This window comes from Mauremys reevesii, linkage group 3 (genome assembly GCF_016161935.1).
Source record: "Mauremys reevesii isolate NIE-2019 linkage group 3, ASM1616193v1, whole genome shotgun sequence".
NCBI classification, from domain to species: domain Eukaryota; kingdom Metazoa; phylum Chordata; order Testudines; family Geoemydidae; genus Mauremys; species Mauremys reevesii.
Genome location: NC_052625.1, coordinates 5,512,060 through 5,533,708, shown reverse-complemented (window position 1 = coordinate 5,533,708; position 21,649 = coordinate 5,512,060). Strand labels below are relative to the sequence as shown.

The following is a 21,649-nucleotide window of genomic DNA, read 5'->3' as shown; positions in this document are numbered from 1 at the left end:
TGCTTTAGGAGGGCTGGGCCAGAAAGAAGTGGAGATTGAGGATAAGGAGGAATATATCCTCCGATATTATATAAGTCTTGGTATGCCCTGGTGTCTGATGGGTTCCTGCAGTTAAGCCTGATGGATCCAATGCATCAACAACAATTGGACAGTCTTTAGATGGACGAGGTGGTACCGACGATGGATTTGGAGCAGCACTCAGACAGAACTGGCAAGTGTCCATCCTTATGCTTCGGTACCAGGGTGACCAACGGAATTGGCAGACCTTTCTTTTTATGTATCTTGCCCTCAGATCTGGGGGTCTTCATTGGAGCTGGCTACTTAGGTTCCGCTTGCGACGTCTCACACAACCCAGACTGCTTTGGGGAGGAAATGCATTTCTTATGGACAGTCCTCAACAGGGATCTGTCTTTGCGCTCATAAGAGTGCCCTCTACTCTCATGAGAAGCCCGAGAAGAGAGTCCTTGGGTTTAGATGTTGACAGCGCCACTCCAAGGCACATGCTAGGTGAGTGAGGCCAGTCTCCCTGGTCTGGATCGGAGAGGGGCCCCATAGCCTTCTCTATCAGGTACTTCTGTAGAAGAAGCTCCAAGGCTTCTTGAGTTCTGGGTGGGAAGAAGCAGCAAATATTGCACTTTGCAGAGATATGCGCCTCACCCAAACAGCACAGGCATTGTTGATGTTCATGACAGATGGAGAAAGATCAAGGGCAGGAGATGCAACTTTTGAATCACAGGGCTTTGGGGCATAGTCCCAGATTGGGGAGGGGTTCCCAAACTGGAGAGAAAGAAATACTCGATACTATACTATAACTTTTTAACTACTAATCTAAGAATATAACTATATACAAATAGATTATACAATGAAGTGAAGGAGGACAAGAGTCCGACTCTGGCCATGTGGCTGTAAGAAGGAACTGGAGAGGCGTTAACCCTCACTGCCTTTTATAACACTGGTCAAGAGCACAAGGAGAGCTACTGCACATGTATGGACCAATGGACACTGCTTTGAAGAACTTCCAGACTTGGGCGCATGGCATGCATGTGTACCCCACATGTGGAATATACATAGGGACCATCACTTGAAGAAGAACTTGTTAGTTCAATTAATTTTTCTTCAAATTAAGAGCAGTGTACTCTGAAATGTTACTACATAAAAATCATACCATTTTACTCAACAGATCTGCTTCTTGTAGGAATACAGTCATGTCATCCTACTTCAGTGGCAAAAACTAATTTTTATCATTTTATTTCTGATTACACTGAAAAGTCAACACCATTGGGGGGTGCAGGGGGTGTGGGGACTGGATTCTATTCTTCTTGTGCATCAGCAAAAAACTGATTACCTAATTACAATTACAGGGTTAATCACTTACATCTGTGCAGCCTCACGGAAGACAATGGAGTTGCCCAGGTGTTAATGAGGGCATAATTTGGCCTGTAGAATCTTAATTACTGATGTAGAAGAAGGAAAAAAATGTTTATGGACTTTCAGAACCCAAGCTGAATTTGATGAACCCAGGTGTGTAAAAAAGGGTTTTTTTGGGGGGTAAACTGAGCATATTTGTTATGAAAATTATTGGGACACAATAATGCCCCACAATGCTATTTTTACAGTCACTTTTCAAAGAAAAAAAAATCACACTTTAAGGAATGGCAAATAGTACACAACATTCAGAACTCTATTCTGCCATTGCCTAGTTCTAAAGAGATGGGTTTGAGCTTGCTCTTTAGAGGACTGCTATTGTCATATGAATCATTTTGAAGAAAATTCTTCTTTGGGAAAATATTCTTTGGCTAATATACAGTTACAGTAGTTCCTTTCACCTATGTCATTATGGACACTGGCATAAAAAGAGGATTTTTGTTTAAGGAGTCATATTTCTGCTACTTGCATTCAATCTCATACATAGTGACGTCAAAAGTAATTTGCTCACTCCAATAAAAAAACAAAAAACAAAAAACACAACCAAGAAACCTTTTCATTTCCAACTTGTGAAGAGGGTGTCACCCAAATGGACTGACAGCCTGGGGAAAACAGTAGTAGGCTGATTTACTATCAAGGTTCTCTCATCAAAAACTCAGTACATTGAATTGAATACCCAACAAGTATTTGCATTGCTAACACAGACAACTTCTTCTGGGAATGATTAGTTTTGGGGATGCCGTTGTGGTGCCCTCCCTTGAAAATCTGGCCTTTAACATTAGAACTATTGAGTAAGTTTCACTTACCATTGACGGGAATCAAGATTTTTCAACTCTCTCAATAATTTAGAATTTTTCTTAAGTAGATGAAAGCTTTTTCTATAGATACATAAAACAAAGATTTAAGGGAAAATACATCACAGAATATATGATATAAGTTTCATAATTCACACAGCTAAATAAAAGGATGACTTAAAATATACATATAAAAATTCCATGCATTATGACTAAACTGCATCAGTTCTGTCCTATAGACCAACAACCAGCAAAACAAAAGACTGAAAAATGCTCTTTTCCCAACTACTAACCAACCTCACAGTTCTCTCTCTCTCTCTCTCTTCCAATATTTGGGGAAACAAAGGTATTTTGCAGCCTACCCTGAAGCTAATCAAATTGGGCTATTTCAGACCCAGGGACCCTTCTCTTCGAGAATGCTATGCCAGTGGCTCCATCTGATTAATATCAAGGGGACTCCAGCATGAGCATGTTTGTAAATCACAATTGTGGCAGTATAGCACAGGGAAACTGAAGAATTCTTCAGTTTTTTGAGATAGCAGCAGCATTACAAACATACATTCATAGATACATTCTTACCTTCTATCCCAAGAATTCATTCCTAAGTCGTTTAGCAACAGCCTACAGAAATAAAATGGTGCTTGTGGTTCAGCAGAACTTGGTTCTTCTTCACTGGCTACTTTCATATCAAAATCGGAGCTGCATTTATGTACATGCTCTTTTTCTTGGGCACTCTGCCTTATTATGGCTTCTATGATCTCATTCTCTTGATCATGGCTCATACCAAATGGTGGTGGTGATGGCTCATTTAATTTTAGCTGTGGATGTAAAAGGCATTCAGGACTAATATTACCAATCTTTTCTAGCAATTCGTCAAGAGCATCCTCTCCTTCTTCTGTTTGAGAGAACTCTCTCTGGGCCTCAAATTGCCCTTCATGACTGCCCGAAACCACAAATGAATTATTTCCAGTCTGACGTGCTAGACAGCCTTCCAAAGGTCCGTATAATATTGTGCCATCCCAAGAATATTTCCCTGAGATATCTCTGACAATTACTCTTACATCTGAGAGGGCTCCTGCTGGCTCAGTATCCACGGTTGTTTCTGCAGGAATTTGAAGGTAAGATATAAGAGTACTGTCATTAAATACAAATAACTGCAAGTTTGGACTTCTGAAGACTTCTGAAGACAGCTCAGAAGATTCCACATAAAAGTTGTCATGATTCTCACTAATAAGGCTGTGAAGAATGGCAGGTCCTCCACTGAGGGGATAGTGACTTAAGTGGTTTACTAGATGTGTCATAACCATCCGGGCAGTTAGAGGTATTAATTCCAAGCTTCTTCTTCTTTTTTCTAAAAATCAATCAATACAAAGATAATAATCAACCACAGCAGCAAAGAGTAATTAAAATGAGAACCCACACATTTCAATCAATATGTAGTCCATTGCAGGTTATAAGGCTGCATTGATTTTTTTTCTTTTAAGCCATCCATTTTTCCATTAAAGAGACATTTTTTAAAATAAAAAAACCAAATACTTCACATTCCTTTTCAAACAATCTTTAGATTTCAAAATTCTCTTTTGGGTATTTTACATTTATTCTAATTCACATCTCCCTCAAAATGTAATTATCTGGGTATAAGACTACAATGACATCCAATGAAATTGGTAACATTTTATGAAAAATTTGACCTGAGACTGGCCATCAGAGTTGTCTTATCTCTACTGTTCTAGGCTCGTATTTACTTATAACCCCCAAAGTATAGCTCATCCACAGATATGAGACAGAGAGAGCGAGAGTGTGTTTAACAATAAGGAAGTTGGGACATTAAAGAAATCTGATGAGACGAGATGGGTTAGATAATATTTTTTATTGAACTGACTTCTGTTGGTGAGAGAGACAAGCTTTCGAGCTACAAAGAGCTCTTCTTCAGGTCTTGGAAAGTTACTCAGAGTGTCACAGCTGAATAGAAGGTGAAACAGATTGTTTAACATAAGCAGTTAACACATATTATAAGGTGAAGTGGCCTGTTAATAACCACCACAATCACAGGACAAAAATAGGCGTTAGTGGGCTATGGATTGTTATAACAACATAATAATTGTTGTAATCTAATGAGGCAGAGCTGATCTATCACTTCCTGATCAATCATAAAGCATTTGTCTATTTCTCATGACAGTGCTAGTCTTCCTTGCAAGGTGAGTTGCAATCATGAATTCTCTCTGTATACTGCCAAATTTGATGTAAAAGAACACTACCGAAGTATTGTTGTAGTCAGGCTGGTCCCAGACACTACAGACAAGGTGGCGGAGGCAATATCTTTTATTGGACCAACTTCTTTTGGTGAGAGACACAAGCTTTTGAGCTTACACACAGCTTTTCTTCATGTCTGTGTAAGCTGTATTTCACAAACCCCCTGATTCCCCCCCTCTTTTTTTTTTTTTTTTAAAAAGAGTGGAATCTTCAAGAACATTTAATTTTACTGCCCCATCCACCCTCAAAGACAGAAAACAGCTGCCTGCATTCTGTCACAATGGGCTGGAAACAACTCTTTCTGGACCTAATCAATGATATTCCATTCATCTGCAAGAAGAGGTTACAAGAGTGTTGTCAGGTGTTTCCTCCTTCCTACGGGCTGAGCACTGACAAGCCTCTTAATAAACAATACTTATCATGCATACAGTGCTTTACATCTGCAAAGACAGACACACAACACACAGACGATTGTTTTCAAATGTTCTTTGCTGCTTCTCCAGTCTAAAGTCTCATTAAATCTTGACTATCATAGTACAGCGGTTCTCAAACTGTGGGTTGGGACCCCAAAGTCGGTCACAACCCCATTTTAATGGGTTTTCCAGGGGTGGCATTAGACTTGCTAGGGTAGAAGCTGAAGCCTGAGCCCCACTGCCCAGGGCCCAAGCCCAAGGGCTTCAGCCCTCAGTGGTGGGGCTCAGGTTACAGGCCCCAACCCCCCCGCCTGAGGCTGAAGCCTGTGGGCTTCCCGCCCCCCACCTGAGGTGGTGGGCTCAGGCTTTGGCAGGGCTCGGGGGGCTCTGGCTTCAGTCTCCCCTCCTGGGGTTCTGTAGTGATTTTTGTTGTCAGAAGGGGGTCACGGAGCAACGAACCCAGCCATAGCACACTAGCAACAGCTTACTTTCATCTTATTTGACATTGGCTCATGACTTCTTAGCTGTGTTGCACACTCTTCAGAATGAATTTATGGTCCAAACAAGTTCATAATCTAGATCATCATCATCACCGTTACAGGGCGAACTGTGATTTAGACCCCTTTCAGTCCCTCTTCAGTGCATCCCCCAGGTGACCAGCCTGGATTCCTGCACGTTACTTTGGGTGGAACCACATCATCCTACCATTCTTGGACTAGATTCTGGGCTACAGCTCCCTTACCAAATATGTTAACCTGACAGGCCCAACTTGGCATGTGGGTTTGGCACCTGTAAGCCCATTTCCTCTGGAAAACTGTGACAAAGCATTATTTATTCTTTCAGCCAAGGTACCTAGCAACCCGAATCAAAGGTTAAAACAATAAAGGTCTATATGCATATTTCCCATTACCTAAATCCTGATCTTTCGTTGCAAGTTGTAATAAGTTCCATTCAGCCCAATTACGTCCATCTCTGGGCTGGGAGGGACAGTCTGCATTGTTGCAGCAGCATGCTCTCTCTAGGTTTGGCTACACTTGCAGCTGTACAGCGCTGGGAGTTAAACCTGTCTTCGTACAGCTGTGTAGGGAAAGCGCTGCAGTGTGGCCACACTGACAGCTACCAGCGCTGCAGTGTGGCCACATTTGCAGCATCTGCAGCGGTGTTGGGAGTGGTGCATTATGGGCAGCTATCCCAGTGTTCAAGTGGCTGCAACATGCTTTTCAAAAGAGGGGGGTAGGGTGGAGTGTGACAGGGAGTGTGGGGGAGACAGAGTGTGGATTTTTGGAGCTGACACTGTGTCAGCTTCCTGCCTTGCAAGTTCTGACCCCTTCCCCCACCCCTCTCTCATTCATTAAATGCAAATAGCCTTCTTTGTTTTTTTCCTCACAGACCAGATAAGCAGCTGCTCCAAAACGGACCCCCCCCCTCCCCCGTGCTGCTTCTCTCCTCAAGCAAACACCAGCTGTGGACATTCCAAAGGGATCCCCCTGCCTCTGCTCATTCACTGCAAACAGGAGCTGTGTTTGTTTTTTAGATAAGCAGTTCCGGGAGCCCTGAGTTCACAACAAAACAAAGAGAGGAATCACAACAAAACAAAGAGTGTTATCTTTACTTAAAAGCATTATGGGAAGGTTCCGGAGGTCAGTTACAGCGTAGTAAGATTAATCACTGTTTACACTGGCACCCAGCGCTGCAACAGCAGCGCTGTTCTCTTTATTCCTCTCGTCGAGGTGGAGTACATGCAGCGCTGTAGCCAGGGAGATACAGCGCTGTATGTGCCTTGCCAGTGTGGACGGGGAGTAAGTTACAGCGCTGTAAAGCCACCACCAGCGCTGTAACTCTCAAGTGTAGCCAAGCCCTCTCTCTCTCTCTGTCACGAACACAACTCCAACTGCTGCTGACAGCCCACTCAAACCTGCATTCCCTTTCCAGCCTGGGCCAGCATCTTTAAGGTTTTAGTATACTCTTTGATCCTAAGTTTGGCCTCGGAAGAGTAAACTTTGCCAACCTAGTGGGCACCAAGCCAGGGGTTATTTCCCTACAGTTTCCCAAAGGACCCTTGCTATTTCTTGTAGTTTCCCCCCTTATCGCATCCTTTTATTTAACTTGCATTCAGACAGGATACTATCAAACTGATATACTGAGGTGCATAAGATATTAAAAAATACATTTAACTCCCTCATTCTCTACAAAGAAAGATGACTATTTCCAAGTTTTTATTCAGGTATTCAGCATTTCTTTCATTGGGGCATAATCAATCACCGACAGGCTTCAAATTCATCCCAACACTGCAACGGGATATAAGTGTCTGTAAAAGTCAGCTGAATCAGGCTGTGAAAGAGAGTGTCCAGGCCTCTGTCCATAATTCATAGTTCATGACAAAAGAACAAAAAACCTGTCTAAGGGCTTTTAACAAGGGGCCCGACCAAAACAAGATACAACCAGGTCTGTGAAAGTGGCATCTGAGCTAGGTCATTAAGCTTTTATTGTTCAATATTAAACCTCTCCTCAGTGGGCTATTTCCTGCAAGATGAGCCATGAATCTGGTACCTTACAGTGTGTGAGACTGAGGTGGAGAAAACTGGTTTGGAAAGTGGAGATACCTGCCCAGGATCAAGGATCTTGGTACAGACAGTGAGCAGAGCCGTGCTGAGACAAGGACCAAAGGTTAGATACAGAGGACTGCTTTCACAAGCTGTAACTAAGCTGAAAATGCCTTACCTAGTTTATGAGAATTAGAAATCTAGATATGTTAAGCAAGCTATTTCTCTTGCTGAAATTCTGTTTCTCTCTGTTTTTAATACACCTTGTTTTTGTTACAACTATTGTTGTATGGGTAGTTTCATGCAGTCTGCCCTCAAAGAGAAGAAAACCCTTATCACCTCCGAGAAGAAGTGTTGAAGGGTAAAGACGCTCTGGAACCTACAAACTCCCCTCTCATTCTCAGGCAAGGAGTATGAACACAGGTATTCGATCCCAGTGAAGTACATTCTCATTATGTTGCAGTGGGTAAACACAAGGTTAGAAGCTGAAGGGCCAAGCAGAAGAAAGCTGAAAGGGGTGGGCATTACTCTGGTGCTTGCTGGTTATACAACAACAACAACAAAGCCCCCAGAAGATCCAATCAAAAGGGACAAAAAAAATCCCGTTTACTGCATAAACTTTGGATTTTAGAATAAATATGTTTAATATTCCTAATGTTGAGGTTTTCATTAATATAAAAATAGTGACAGTGATTTCAAGCTGTCAGGTTTCCAAATTGTCGGGGATTATGTTTAATTTTCTTGTGGATGCTGAGAATACTAAAGAAGTGGGAGAGACAAACAACAGAAAGCTTTACTAATTTTAATTGATCTTGTAAACAATTAACTTTTTGTATTTAACTTATTTTAATTATCCTGGATAGTTACCTTGCAAAATTAGTAATCTACTTTCTCCCTACACTATTATTATATTTTGAATAAAAATACACACTCAATATTGCTTCTACAATGCTTGTTGCTACTATAGCAGCTGTTACTGTAATGTGTTTCCTCTTTTCTCTGACCTGATTAAACCCATTGTATTGTTGTAGCCAGCTATAACGAGTGATGAATAATGTGATAGGTAAAAGCCATATGTAAATAACATAAACATTTTTCAAAAGCAGAAAGAATTCCTTTTTAACGTTAGTTTGAAAATCCCATGACAGTAAAATAGAAGAGTGTATAAGGCACAAACATATCCACGATGAGAAACATTTTGTTCTACCTAAAATGACAAATCTTTCTCACATCTATTTTTATCTTTCTGCTCTTCACAAAATGTACCCACTCAGCAAGAAGTGTGTGCAGAGCAATTGGTTTTAATGCCTCTAACCTTTTTGTTAAACTAAAAATGCAGGTACAAGGGAAATAAAAAGAAAACATGCTGTAGTGATGAAAATTTGTTCCAGTATGGAACACAGAAAGAACTGTATTTCAAAGTGGCATAGAAAGTCTAGCACAGGGGTCGACAACCTTTCAGAAGTGGTGTGCCGAGTCTTCATTTATTCACTCTAATTTAAAGTTTTGTGTGCCAGTAACACATTTTAATGTTTTAGGTCTCTTTCTATAAGTCTATAATATATAACTAAACTATTGTTGTATGTAAAGTAAATAAGGTTTTTAAAAGGTTTAAGAAGCTTCATTTAAAATTAAATTAAAATGCAGAGTCCCTCGGACCGGTGGCCAGGATCCAGGCAGTGCCACTGAAAATCAGCTTGTGTGCCACCTTCGGCACGCATGCCATAGGTTGCCTATCCCTGGCCTAGAATTATTTTGCACATCCTTATACTGCATCTGTGTTTCTGAATCCTGTGTAAAAAATATTTCTGTGAAATGATTTATGTAAAGTTTTTAGAACAATATTGAACTCTGGAAGTTATTCTTAATCTAATGCTTGAATTAATGATATTGACCAAAATACATAAATAGATGTTTTCCCTTAGTTAATACATCCTTGTAGCAGTTGATTTTTTTAAAATGGTTGAATCAAATGATGTGACATACATAGAACTAAAATTCACTATAAAATATTGTGAGAGAGATGACTCTCTCTCTCATCTACAAAATGTTTATTTGGCCATTTTAGGTATTACAATCACAGGAGTTTTTCTTGCAACAATCCCCAAGAAATGCTGCATGTTTATAGTTCTTTACTAGAATTTTATACCATTGAGCTTGCTGGCGTCTATGGATGACATGTTTTGGTTTTCAATAAATCAGATAAGGTCCAAGTTCTGCTCTCAAACGTTCCTAGTGAGACTCTCCTTAAAACCAATATTTACAAAGTTAAAGTCATTTTTAGTAAAAAGTGAAGAGCCATTGCTGTTTGGAGAGTTTTCATATTATTCCATTAACATCAGATCACTGATGATGCTGTACTTATTTAGCTTCCCACAAACATGGTACACAGTGGACTAGCCACACAGTTCTCAAAAGGATTTGATTTGGAATTAATTTTATTCAGTCAGTTTTAATTCTGTATACGTAGCCACAAGAAAAAGTGATTGTCCAATGCCATCATATCTATGACTTTCTCACTATAGAAAAGGCACATGGGAGAAGTGACATTTTTTTTTCTTTGTTCATCCTAGTAGTTGAACCACTGACAGTGAGTATTAATACTCTATTATTACACAAGAAATTACCGGTAAATTCCATTGACTGGATTACCAGTTGTGCCTCTTTACAATGATCTTGTGAGGTTGTGAGATCCTAAGAATTCCATACCATATATCTGCAGTCTATTAATGACTTTGGGAAGTTTTCATGATGCTCTGACAAGCAGCAGAAATAGAGCTGACTTGAATCTATCCCCAAACTGTTGTGCATCGGAACCCAGAACAAACTCTGATCTGAGGATTTGAATTCAATCTAACTTCAGAATTTTTATGCAAATTAAATTTGAATCAATAGATAAGGTCTTCTTCTCTGTCATACATCACTAAACAACTAAAGTTCACATAGAAAGCATACTCACAATTAACATTTTTTATATACTTTACCTCAATACTATTATCCACCTAGACTTCAAATGAGAATTTCAATTAGACTTCTTAACTGGGACAAAAATATACTCTCTTGCCATTCTAGCTCAGATGTGTTAGGAGTTCCCAGCCCTCTCTCGTTTCAAAACAGTATATCAACTTCCTTATGTGGTTAACTAGTTGATGGTTTTCCCTTCTAAAAGAGGGCTCTTGAGGTAAACATTTATCATTTGGAGTCATATTGAAGATGTCTTTATGTTTTCTTTTGACATATTTGCAGCCATAATTTATCAAGGCTGCTATCTTATCTACAAAGAAATGCCGGCTTTGACACATTTTAGTAAGCATCAAGAGGTGTGTGAAATTTTCTGGTCCCTCACTGGTATTCTCCTAATATAGTGAATACACCTAACATAAGTGAACTCCAGACTATGAATGTGTTGAACCACATGGCTTTCCCTGTAAAATACCTGTAGAATTATTCAGAGTTACCTGTACAAGCATGTTTTTCAACTAAGAAATGCCACTTAGCAGGTTATTAAATCCTCATATTGTTAATGTTGAAATCCTAGCAATCTTCAAGTTATTTTCTTTGGAGTTACTTACCCTCAACAACAGTGAGTAGATTTCCCAAATCTGGGGTGGAATGGGAGTGTGCTGGCTCAGAATTCTTGACATTTCCCAATGGCAAAAATGGATCATAGTCATTAGATGAGAGATCTGCAAGGCTCAGTATGTAATGGCTTTGCTGCGTATATGTGCTTGAGCCATAAACACAACAATGCAACACCTGTAAGAAGAAAAGAGATGAAAATTGTATTAGAAATAAATTGTAGAAAAAAACATATCAAGTCAAGTGACATACCGTGATGAGATCCTATGCTGTTACATTCTGACACACTGTAGCATATGTCTAAGGCCTTGTCTACACTGCCACTTACAGTGCTGAAACATTCTTCGCTCAGGGGTGTGGCAGTGTAGACAGGAGCTATTCCCCTCACGGAGGTGGTTTTATTACAGCACTAGGTGAGCTCTCTCCCAGCGCTGGAGCCGCAACTACCCAGCCATGAGCTTTAATGTCGGCTGTGTAGACATACCCTAAATCTTGCTGCTTCTTCCTACATCGCTTTGCTAAAATGAAACCCTAGTCCAGGCCCTCACTTTGTATCTTGACTAGGCCAACAACCTCCATTTACAACATTCTCCCTTCTGGCCTTGACAAATTACATTTCTCCCTGCTTGCATCAATTCATATAATTGCTGCAAAGACTATTGTCGCATCTCATTGCTTTGACTAAGTCACTCTTCTCTTTGCATCTCTCCACTGGCTTTTGCTTCTCCGTTACTATCCTACTTGTCATCCGTTTTGAGGTCCTTCATGGCTTATCCTTATCCTACCTATCACCTCTCAAACTATCAAGAGGTTAACTCCTGCCTCCACTATGACAATGCCACCAGCCTTTATCATCCACTTGCTAAATTTTCAAACAAGCATCTTTGGGTTTCTGTCCCATGCTGCCCTTCACAAACATTTGCATTACCTCTCCATAAAACTCTCCTTTGCTAGGGTGACGATATGGCCTGATTTTATAGGGACAGTCTCAATTTTTGTGTCTTTTTCTTATATACGCTCCTATTACCTCCCACCCCGTCCTGATTTTTCACACTTGCTGTCTGGTCACCCTGTCCTTTGCTGTGATGTCTACTAAAAACTTGACAACACATATAAATCTGGTGTGCTGAGAATGTTGCCCATTATGCTGCCCAGTATTGTCTCTTTGTTTCCTGGTGCTCTCCCAATCTGTCTCTTGAATTCACCTGTTCTCTCTTGTCTTATACTTAGATTATAAGTTCTGTGGGTCATGGACCATCATTTTTGGGTGTTCATACAGCACGTGGCACAATGGGACCCTGGTCAAAGACTGGGGCTCTTCTGGGGTAGTACAATGCAAATTATTATTATTAGTAATAAATATGATATATTATTGATATAATAATGTCTATTGTTAAATTCTCACCAATTCTTTAAGAATGAAAGAAAATGCTTTTTCTTTCCAAATTATCTTTTTATCAGTAAACTACTATATTAGCCATGAAAACAAAACTATTTATCATCACAGATCTTGATTTTAAATAAAAGCAGTATCAACATGCTATTTTTATATTCGGAAAATGTGTTTATTCATATTTTAAAGCAAGACTGACTTCATGCTTGATAAGTACAATTTCACAATTAGGACAAGATCAATTGTGGTATATTGTTATAAATTGGAATGTCATTATAGAATATTATCCCTCAGGCATATGCAGACATATTCAAAAGTGTATTACATCAGTTATAAACTAGATTATTTTGATTACTTGAAAGATGTACTGATGTTTCATAAAACATGTTTAACTTACTTATGGAAAATTTTGCTAATTAGACATAGTTGTACTATATTTCTTGTCTTCATTTGATTATTATGGGCATTTGCATTAAATGAATAAGTTCTACAAGTGTCTTAGGACGAGCAGTCATGGAGACTGCTCTTTATTTTGAATGGGTGCTTGTCCACTGGGAAATGGCCACAAAGCTGAAACTGGCTTTACACAACTGTAGATGTCTATCTCCTCAGTATCAGAGGGGTAGCCGTGTTAGTCTGCATCTGTAAAAAGTGACAAAGACAGGACTCTCTGTCTATCTCCTCAGTGTTGGCCTTCAGTATTTATAGTGTGTTATTCTACAGAGCTCCTCTAAGGGGACCTCATTCAACAGTCACAACTCTGACAGCAGGAGGTGCATATAGTTTTCATCCAGATCCAGCTGTCCTCATAAACACATGTGCAAGAAAGAAATAACATTGCCATGGATCTCCTAAGGTCCTCAAGACGGGAACTCCTTTCTTTGTGAAGTTTACTAGTCATGCCATTAGAAAACAGTAACTCTTCACTTAACATTGCAGTCACGTTCCTGAAAAATGTGACTAAGCAAAACGATGTTAAGCAAACCCAATTTCCCCATAAGAATTAATGTAAATTGTGGGGGTTAGGTTCCTGGGAATTTTTTTTTTGCCAGACAAAAGGCATTATATACATTGTAAACAATTTTAAACAAGCAATTTAATATAGGTATAAGTTTTAATTTTAAACAAGCAATTTAATACTACAATCATCACTGCTGAGCATGAAGCTTGGTTGAGGTGGTGGAGTCAGAGAGTGGAAGAGGATGGATAGTCCGGCTGCTCCTCTTGCTGTTCTTGCAAGCACAGGCACAGACTTTGCCGGGGGCAGGGGGCTCAACCCTCGGCTCATCCACTCCACCCCTTCCTGCAAACCCCACCCTTAACCCGTCTCTTCTCTCTCCTCCTCCTCCCCCTTTACTCCACATGCTACATCCTTGCTCCTGCCCCCTCACTCCCCTGCCTCCTGCCCACGGCGATCAGCTGGTTTGTGGCATTCAGGAGGCTAGGGAGAGGAGCGAGGATGCGACGCGCAGCCTCCCCCGCCTCCAGCCTGCGGCAATCAGCTGGTTTGCAGCATTCAGGAGGCAGGGGAAGGAGGGGGGAGGCTGTGCGCTGCATCCTCGCTCCTCCTCCCAGCCTCCTGAACGCCACAAGACAGCTGATGGCTGCAGACAGGAGGTGGGAGGAGCAGAGGGAAGGTGCTGATCCGCGGGGTCTGCCGGCAGGTGGGAGGCGCTGGGTGGGGGTCAGGGGGGCGTAGGGGAGCTGATAGGGGCCTGCCAGCTAACCTATACATGCTATTTTGTTTAGTTATTTATCCACCCAATGACAGAAGCATTTAAATAATAATTTGCAAGTCTACATGATCCCCCAAACACTACAAACCAGCCCTGAAATTTCAAAAAGGAGCCATTTTAACTCCTTTAAGCTTCAAAGCTACTGAGCAGACTTACTTGTAACTTTCCAGAAAATCAAATCAACCTCCTAAATGTTAGGGGTGAAATTTTAATTTATTTTCATAACTAACCCATGGATTTAAACAACAGTAACTGAAAAACTTCAATGTAATTCAAATGATGGAATCATCAGTTATACCTCCATAATGCTTCTGTGCCTCAGTGATCTTTACACTTTTAAAAACTTTGTTAAAAAACAATTCATACTGAAATAATTCTTCATACTCACCCTATATATGTAATCCAGTAAGGGAGCTTCAGAGGAATGTTGATCTTCCAGAACAGTAGATACTGGCTCTAGCAAGGTTTTCATTGGTAGTGCCATGCACCAATCCAACAAGCAAAGTAATAAAGAAACTATAAACTAAACAGAAACATGCAAAAGAATACATAAGCAATACTCAACATATTCATAAAAATGTTTAAATATTAGCTTAATATTTTAAAATAAGATTTAGGACTAAACAATTTCATTTAATATGTGCAAAAACAATGACGGAGTTTGTGTTTTATGCCACATACCTTTTTATCTGTTTCTGCAGAGGAGTATTCAGCACTTGGCAAAAGAAATGCAATGGTGGCCACGAGAATCTGCACAAAAACCAAACCCACAGGCAAACAAAATTACAAAAAGACATTTTGTATCTTTAATAAACAGAAGGCCTGAACCATTGACCTTCAATAGGCTTTGGATGAAGACTATAAAGAGCTGTTAGCAGCCATTTTTATATATAGCATCTGAATCAAACAGAGTTCCACATTGTTAGCAGATTCTAGAAATAAATTAGAGCAAATTGGAAAAAATCACACTGGCACCAGCAAACTATAGCAAAGAACTCTCCTAATAATGATTGCAGAAGGAAGCAAAGAAAGTTAGAGTTCTAAGATTGTAACTTTATGGTAAGCAACAATTCTTTCAACTGTGAAAAATAGCATCAGTTGGACATTCTCTTAACTATGAAGCTTTTTCAATTCTATGAACAATCAACACAGAACATCAGATGTGTTATTTTCAATTCCCATACATGAGTATTTGAAGAGATAAGACATACTTCAGTAATTTTCCTGGATAGAGAGGATTCATACTTCTGAAGCTTTTCCCAATAAGAAACTAGCAGTTGAAGAACATCACAGGCTATCTGAGCTACCAGTTTATTAGAAAACTGTAAGAGAAAAAATAAAATTAAACAAAGAAGTATCATGCCAGAAAAAAAATGTTCACATATAATAAACAGTAATGTCAGAGTTTCTACTATTTTAAATGGTACTACAGCCACAAAAACTACATTAAAGGAAAATGAAGGTTACTTGCAACTGGAGTTCTTCAAGATGGCTTTTGGATTTTGTGCTGCCTAGTGGTGCTTAACAAGAGAACCTTCTCCAAGCGGCGTCTATTAAAGCGCTCATGTGCCCCCTCCTAGCCCACTCCCTAGTGCCACTGAATGTTCTGAAGGTGAGACTATATAAGGGGGAGTGCCCTCTACCAACTCAGTTCCTTTCACCAACCCAGAGGAACAGAACGAAAATAACTCAGAAAAAAAGGAGAAGGTGGGTGGGAAGTGTGAATATGCAGAGCCCTCTTGAAGAACTCTGGTTACAAGTAATCAATCTTCATTTCTTTTTTTGAATGGCTCTGCATATTGCCACTTATGGGTAGTTTGATAAGCAGTACTGAAAATAACCTGGAAGAGAGAATAGAGTCCTAAATAAATTGAGAACACACTGATGTGCAAAGCTCTCTCCTGAAAAGTCAAGGACCCTGAACTATAGGATGACTCAGCTGTTGCCCTACCCCAACCACAGTTTGACACATCTCAAGTTACGTTCACTGAAAGTGAAGGGGGATTGAACTGTACACCCCTGAGAACGTTTTCTCTGACTGACCATCACATCAATAATTCCAGAATGTTTAGAGGCATGCTGACTAACATCTGGAGATTGTTCAGATTTGGTCTGTAGACCTGAGACAGCCAAAGCTGCATTGGCCTCATTGTGAGTTCTGCAAACGGAGTCACATATGTCGTAGCTGCCATAAGACCCACAAAGAAGGTTACTTTCTGATTTTGACATATTTGAATGTATATAACATATTGAGCTATTTTTGAAAATCTGTCCTCTGCTAAAAAGGCTTTCCCTGCTAACAAGTCCTATATGGAGCCTATGAATAAAATCAGCAAAGAGTCCTGTGGCACCTTATAGACTAACAGACATTTTGGAGCATGAGCTTTCGTGGGTGAATACCCACTTCGTCGGACGGACGTAGTGGAAATTACATTAAATTAAATTTCCACTACATGCATCCGACGAAGTGGGTATTCACCCACGAAAGCTCATGCTCCAAAACGTCTGTTAGTCTATAAGGTGCCACAGGACTCTTTGCTGCTTTTACAGATCCAGACTAACACGGCTACCCCTCTGATACTATGAATAAAATGTTCTGAGTTGGACAAGGACTTGACTTTTTTGACATTCAGGAGAAATCCCAGTTCTGGAAAATAGCAATGGGGCTTAATAAATCATCACAAACAGCCTTTAACAGACAATCATCAGAATAGGGTAAACAAAAATACCCCGCTTTCTCAACTGAGCCTCCATGACAGAGAAGCACTTTGTAAGAACTCTTGGTGCTGTAGAGAGGTCAAACAGCAGCCCTTTATACTGGAAATGGTGTCCCACCACCACAAAATGAAGGTACTTTCAATGACCATGTCAATGAAAATGTGTCCTTTAAATTAAGAGTCACAAACTCAATCCATAATTGAAAGCAAAGGGATTCTGGAGGCCAGAGTTAACATATGAAACCAAAACTTCAGAATATACTTGTTTAGGTTTCTTAAATCTAAAATGGAATGAACCCTTCCCCCACCCCCCATCATTTTTCAGCACCAGAAAGTACCTTGAGCAATAGTCAACATGGTTTCTGTAAAGGGAAATCGTGTCTTACTAATCTATTAGAGTTCTTTGAAGGGGTCAACAAACATGTGGACAAGGGGGATCCGGTGGACATAGTGTACTTCGATTTCCAGAAAGCCTTTGACAAGGTCCCTCACCAAAGGCTCTTACGTAAATTAAGCTGTCATGGGATAAAAGGAAAGGTCCTTTCATGGATTGAGAACTGGTTAAAGGACAGGGAACAAAGGGTAGGAATTAATGGTAAATTCTCAGAATGGAGAGGGGTAACTAGTGGTGTTCCCCAAGGGTCAGTCCTGGGACCAATCCTATTCAATTTATTCATAAATGATCTGGAGAAAGGGGTAAACAGTGAGGTGGCAAAGTTTGCAGATGATACTAAACTACTCAAGATAGTTAAGACCAAAGCAGATTGTGAAGAACTTCAAAAAGATCTCACAAAACTAAGTGATTGGGCAACAAAATGGCAAATGAAATTTAATGTGGATAAATGTAAAGTAATGCACATTGGAAAAAATAACCCCAACTATACATACAACATGATGGGGGCTAATTTAGCTACAACGAGTCAGGAAAAGATCTTGGAGTTATCGTGGATAGTTCTCTGAAGATGTCACGCAGTGTGCAGAGGCGGTCAAAAAGCAAACAGGATGTTAGGAATCATTAAAAGGGGATAGAGAATAAGACTGAGAATATATTATTGCCCTTATATAAATCCATGGTACGCCCACATCTCGAATACTGTGTACAGATGTGGTCTCCTCACCTCAAAAAAGATATTCTAGCACTAGAAAAGGTTCAGAAAAGAGCAACTAAAATGATAAGGGGTTTAGAGAGGGTCCCATATGAGGAAAGATTAAAGAGGCTAGGACTCTTCAGTTTGGAAAAGAGAAGACTAAGGGGGGACATGATAGAGGTATATAAAATCATGAGTGATATTGAGAAAGTGGATAAGGAAAAGTTATTTACTTATTCCCATAATACAAGAACTAGGGGTCACCAAATGAAATTAATAGGCAGCAGGTTTAAAACAAATAAAAGGAAGTTCTTCTTCACGCAGCGCACAGTCAACTTGTGGAACTCCTTACCTGAGGAGGTTGTGAAGGCTAGGACTATAACAATGTTTAAAAGGGGACTGGATAAATTCATGGTGGCTAAGACCATAAATGGCTATTAGCCAGGATGGGTAAGAATGGTGTCCCTAGCCTCTGTTCGTCAGAGGATGGAGATGGATGGCAGGAGAGAGATCACTTGATCATTGCCTGTTAGGTTCACTCCCTCAGGGGCACCTGGCATTGGCCACTGTCGGTAGACAGATACTGGGCTAGATGGACCTTTGGTCTGACCCGGTACGGCCTTTCTTATGTTCTTATGTTCTTGAATAAAACCCCAGATCTTGCAGGTGCTCTCATACCTCATTAACAGCCCCCATGAGAAGAAATTTCTGTATGTCTGAAAAGTAGACTAGCCTTGTGAGAAGGTTCTCTAAAAAGAGACGGGCAAGGGAAATTGAAAGGGGTAGTTTCCTGAACTGAATGGCATAGTCCTTCTCTATTTGTCAGATGTAATATGCCTGCATCTGATGATAAAATGGGCTAGCACGTCTCCAAACACAGGTAGGGAAGGGTCCTCACTCATTGATTCTAGACTCTCAATCCTCATATCAAATTTGAGGCCTAGCGTGAGACGAAGATGACAGAAAGGTAGCAGATTGCTTAGAGTTAGGCCTCGATTTAAAAGACCTTTTCTTATGCTGACTCTGTAAACACATAGACTGCTGGTGCTGTTGCAGATGTCTTTGATTTGATAAGAAATAAGCTGAAGATAACTGTGGATAATACAGTCTCTGATAATGGAAATAAAAAATAGAAAGCCTCCTAGTAGAAGTAATAAAGCACAAAGATCTTATCTTCTTCAGCTTCTCCGGCAACTCATCCGTCTTTTCACAGAAAAGACCATTTCTTCTGAAGGGGAGATCCTCCACTTTAATTGTAGTATGACAAGCCAGAGAAGAGGAATGAAGCCCAACATGTCTCTTCTAAGTAACTGCAGAAGTCAGTGATCCAGCAGAAGAGTCTTAAGCATCAAATGAAGTCTTGAGAGAGTGCTTTGCTACATTTCGAGCCTCCATTAGGATTGCATTTCCCAATCTCTTTTTGTCATTTGGAAAATCCTGCACAAACAGTGCCTTCTTTTCCCACAGGTGGGACTGTTAGCGAGCTATGACAGCTTGGTAATTTGCCACCTTATTACCAAGAGCGGAACAAGAGAACATTGTTCTCCCTAGGGAATCAATCTTCTTCCCTTCTCTGCCTATACAGGTCCAAACCTCAATCTATTACTGGCAGCAGTCACCACCAGTGCAGTAGGTACAAAGTGTGAATGCAAATATGCAAACCCCACTGCTGATATAATTTGTCTGTTTTCTTGGAATAGGTTGGCAAGAGGCAGGAGAGGACCAAGCAGCCTTAGCAGGCTGCAGCAAACTGTCAAGGATTGGTAACGACATCCTATTCTTGGAGATATCCCCAAAAATGTAAACACCAGGTAGGATGTCTCCTGCACAGGCACTAAAGTTAAATGCAAAGTTTACACCGTGTGATCCACTAAATCATGAAATTTCAGCATGTCCTCAGAAGGGGAAAGAGGCAAAAGTAATTCCTGCATGCTCACATGGTGACAAATCAGGATCATAGTCAGTGCCAGCATGCTCCAATTTTAAAAAAGGAGCAATCTCCTCATCATCATCTTTAGACAGAGTATCAGGGACCACTGTTTGAGTGCAGATGGATATAGTGGAATCAGATGCAAGGATTTCTCCCCCACCAAATCCTTTACAGATGAAACATCACCTCTCTATCCATAAGGAGGACAACTGAAAAGTTCCTGTGGTGGCTGCCAATGAGGTCATGGAGACCAGAAATGCCAGTCTTCCTGGCAACTGGATATGGGAACATACCTGAAAGAGGACCACCAAAAAGAGGGACAAATCAGGAGGAAACAGGTCTCTATTATTTCTCTATTCTCCTCTAGATACAGATCCAGCCTGGATCCACTATTGAATGCACCAGAGACAACAGACCCAGAGGACAGAAACAAATGGAGAGAAAGTTCTTTGTAGAGAGAAAGCTGTTTGGAGGAGGATGTTTAGACAGATCAGAAGATAGACTGACAAACTCCTCTATTATTCTCCATTTCTCAGGTGAAGATGATGCAGATCTCAGAATGGTCAAAACCTGTCTCTTTTTCAAGACCCTCTGTCTCTCACTCAGATCCAAGGAATGCTCTGAAGCTATACAGTGCGCATCAGCTACCAAAGTATAAGTCTACTTTGGAACCGAAGAGGAACCTGGAACTGGAGTAGGGGTTACAGCCAGAGCCAGAGACTTGGACAACACAGGATCCAATGAAATACTCAAATCCACCTTCTTGGATCCAGAAGCTGAGTCCAGAACTCGCTTTGATTTGGGTACTCTGTCAAAATATACCTTGAATCTGAGGACTGCCTGGATCCAAAAGGTTAAGCCTCCAGGCCTCCTTATGGAGAAGCTCCTGCAACCAATTCTGCCCCTCCCTGTGAGCTCTGGGTATAAAAGTCCATCAGATGGAACACCCAGAAAGTGAGTTATGCTCTCCCAAGCACCTGAGGCACCTGATGTGATCATCTGATACCAAGAAGACAGAGTACAAAGCACAGCTCTTGAACTATCCCAGCTTCTTTTTCTTCTTTGGTTCTGCCATAACCTGGAACTGGGCTACTAACTACCAATCTATACTTAACACAAACTACAATACTAAACAACTAACAATTCACAATGGAGACATATGTCCCCTACCATCCCTGGATCTGAATGGACCGGAGTGGTTCAGTTGCGTCTAGGCAAGCAGTTGGAAGGAACTAAGGTAGTAGAGGACCTTGTGACCCCTTATATAGCCTCGCCATCAGAATGTTTGGAGACACTGGGGGCGGGGGGGAAATGGGTAGGAGAGGGCGTGTGAGCATGCTAATGGACACTGCTTAGAGAAGGTTCTACCATTAGGCACAACTAGGTGGCACAAAACCCATAAGTGGGAATATGCAGAACCCTTGAAGTAGTAGTTAAGATTGTAAAGTCAAACACTCAAAGTTAGGAAATGCCATAATTAGGATTACCTATGCAACCTTAATGTGGACCCCTTTTGTATATGCATTATGATATGATGCAGTCTTTAAATATATGATCCACATACTATTTTTCCACAAGATTCTACTCACTCACTCTGTGAGAATGGTGCATGAGTAGTTTGGTTGGTATGTAGGAGCGATGGAGCATGCTCAGTGCAGATGGACTCTTCAAAGAATTTAGCTGCCAAACTAACAGGTTTCTACTGAACATGTACAAACAAGATCATTTCAAAGGCTCAGAAAGTAGCCAAATTAGGGTGAATTTTTACAGAAAAGGCA

General features: G+C 40.6%; 1 protein-coding gene across 7 annotated transcripts in view; it reads right to left on the bottom strand.

The window, feature by feature from the left end:
* The window catches only part of RALGAPA2 (Ral GTPase activating protein catalytic subunit alpha 2), a 288,164-nt gene that overhangs the window by 122,917 nt on the left and 143,598 nt on the right, over window positions 1-21,649 (bottom strand). For all 7 annotated transcript variants that reach the window (XM_039528550.1, XM_039528554.1, XM_039528553.1 and 4 more), the window contains 6 exons: window positions 15,348-15,458; window positions 14,818-14,886; window positions 14,525-14,659; window positions 11,001-11,184; window positions 2,799-3,570; window positions 2,232-2,303 (listed from right to left, as the gene is read on the bottom strand). In XM_039528550.1, coding sequence (XP_039384484.1) covers window positions 2,232-2,303; window positions 2,799-3,570; window positions 11,001-11,184; window positions 14,525-14,659; window positions 14,818-14,886; window positions 15,348-15,458 — 1,343 coding nt within the window. The remainder of the gene's footprint in view (window positions 1-2,231; window positions 2,304-2,798; window positions 3,571-11,000; window positions 11,185-14,524; window positions 14,660-14,817; window positions 14,887-15,347; window positions 15,459-21,649) is intronic.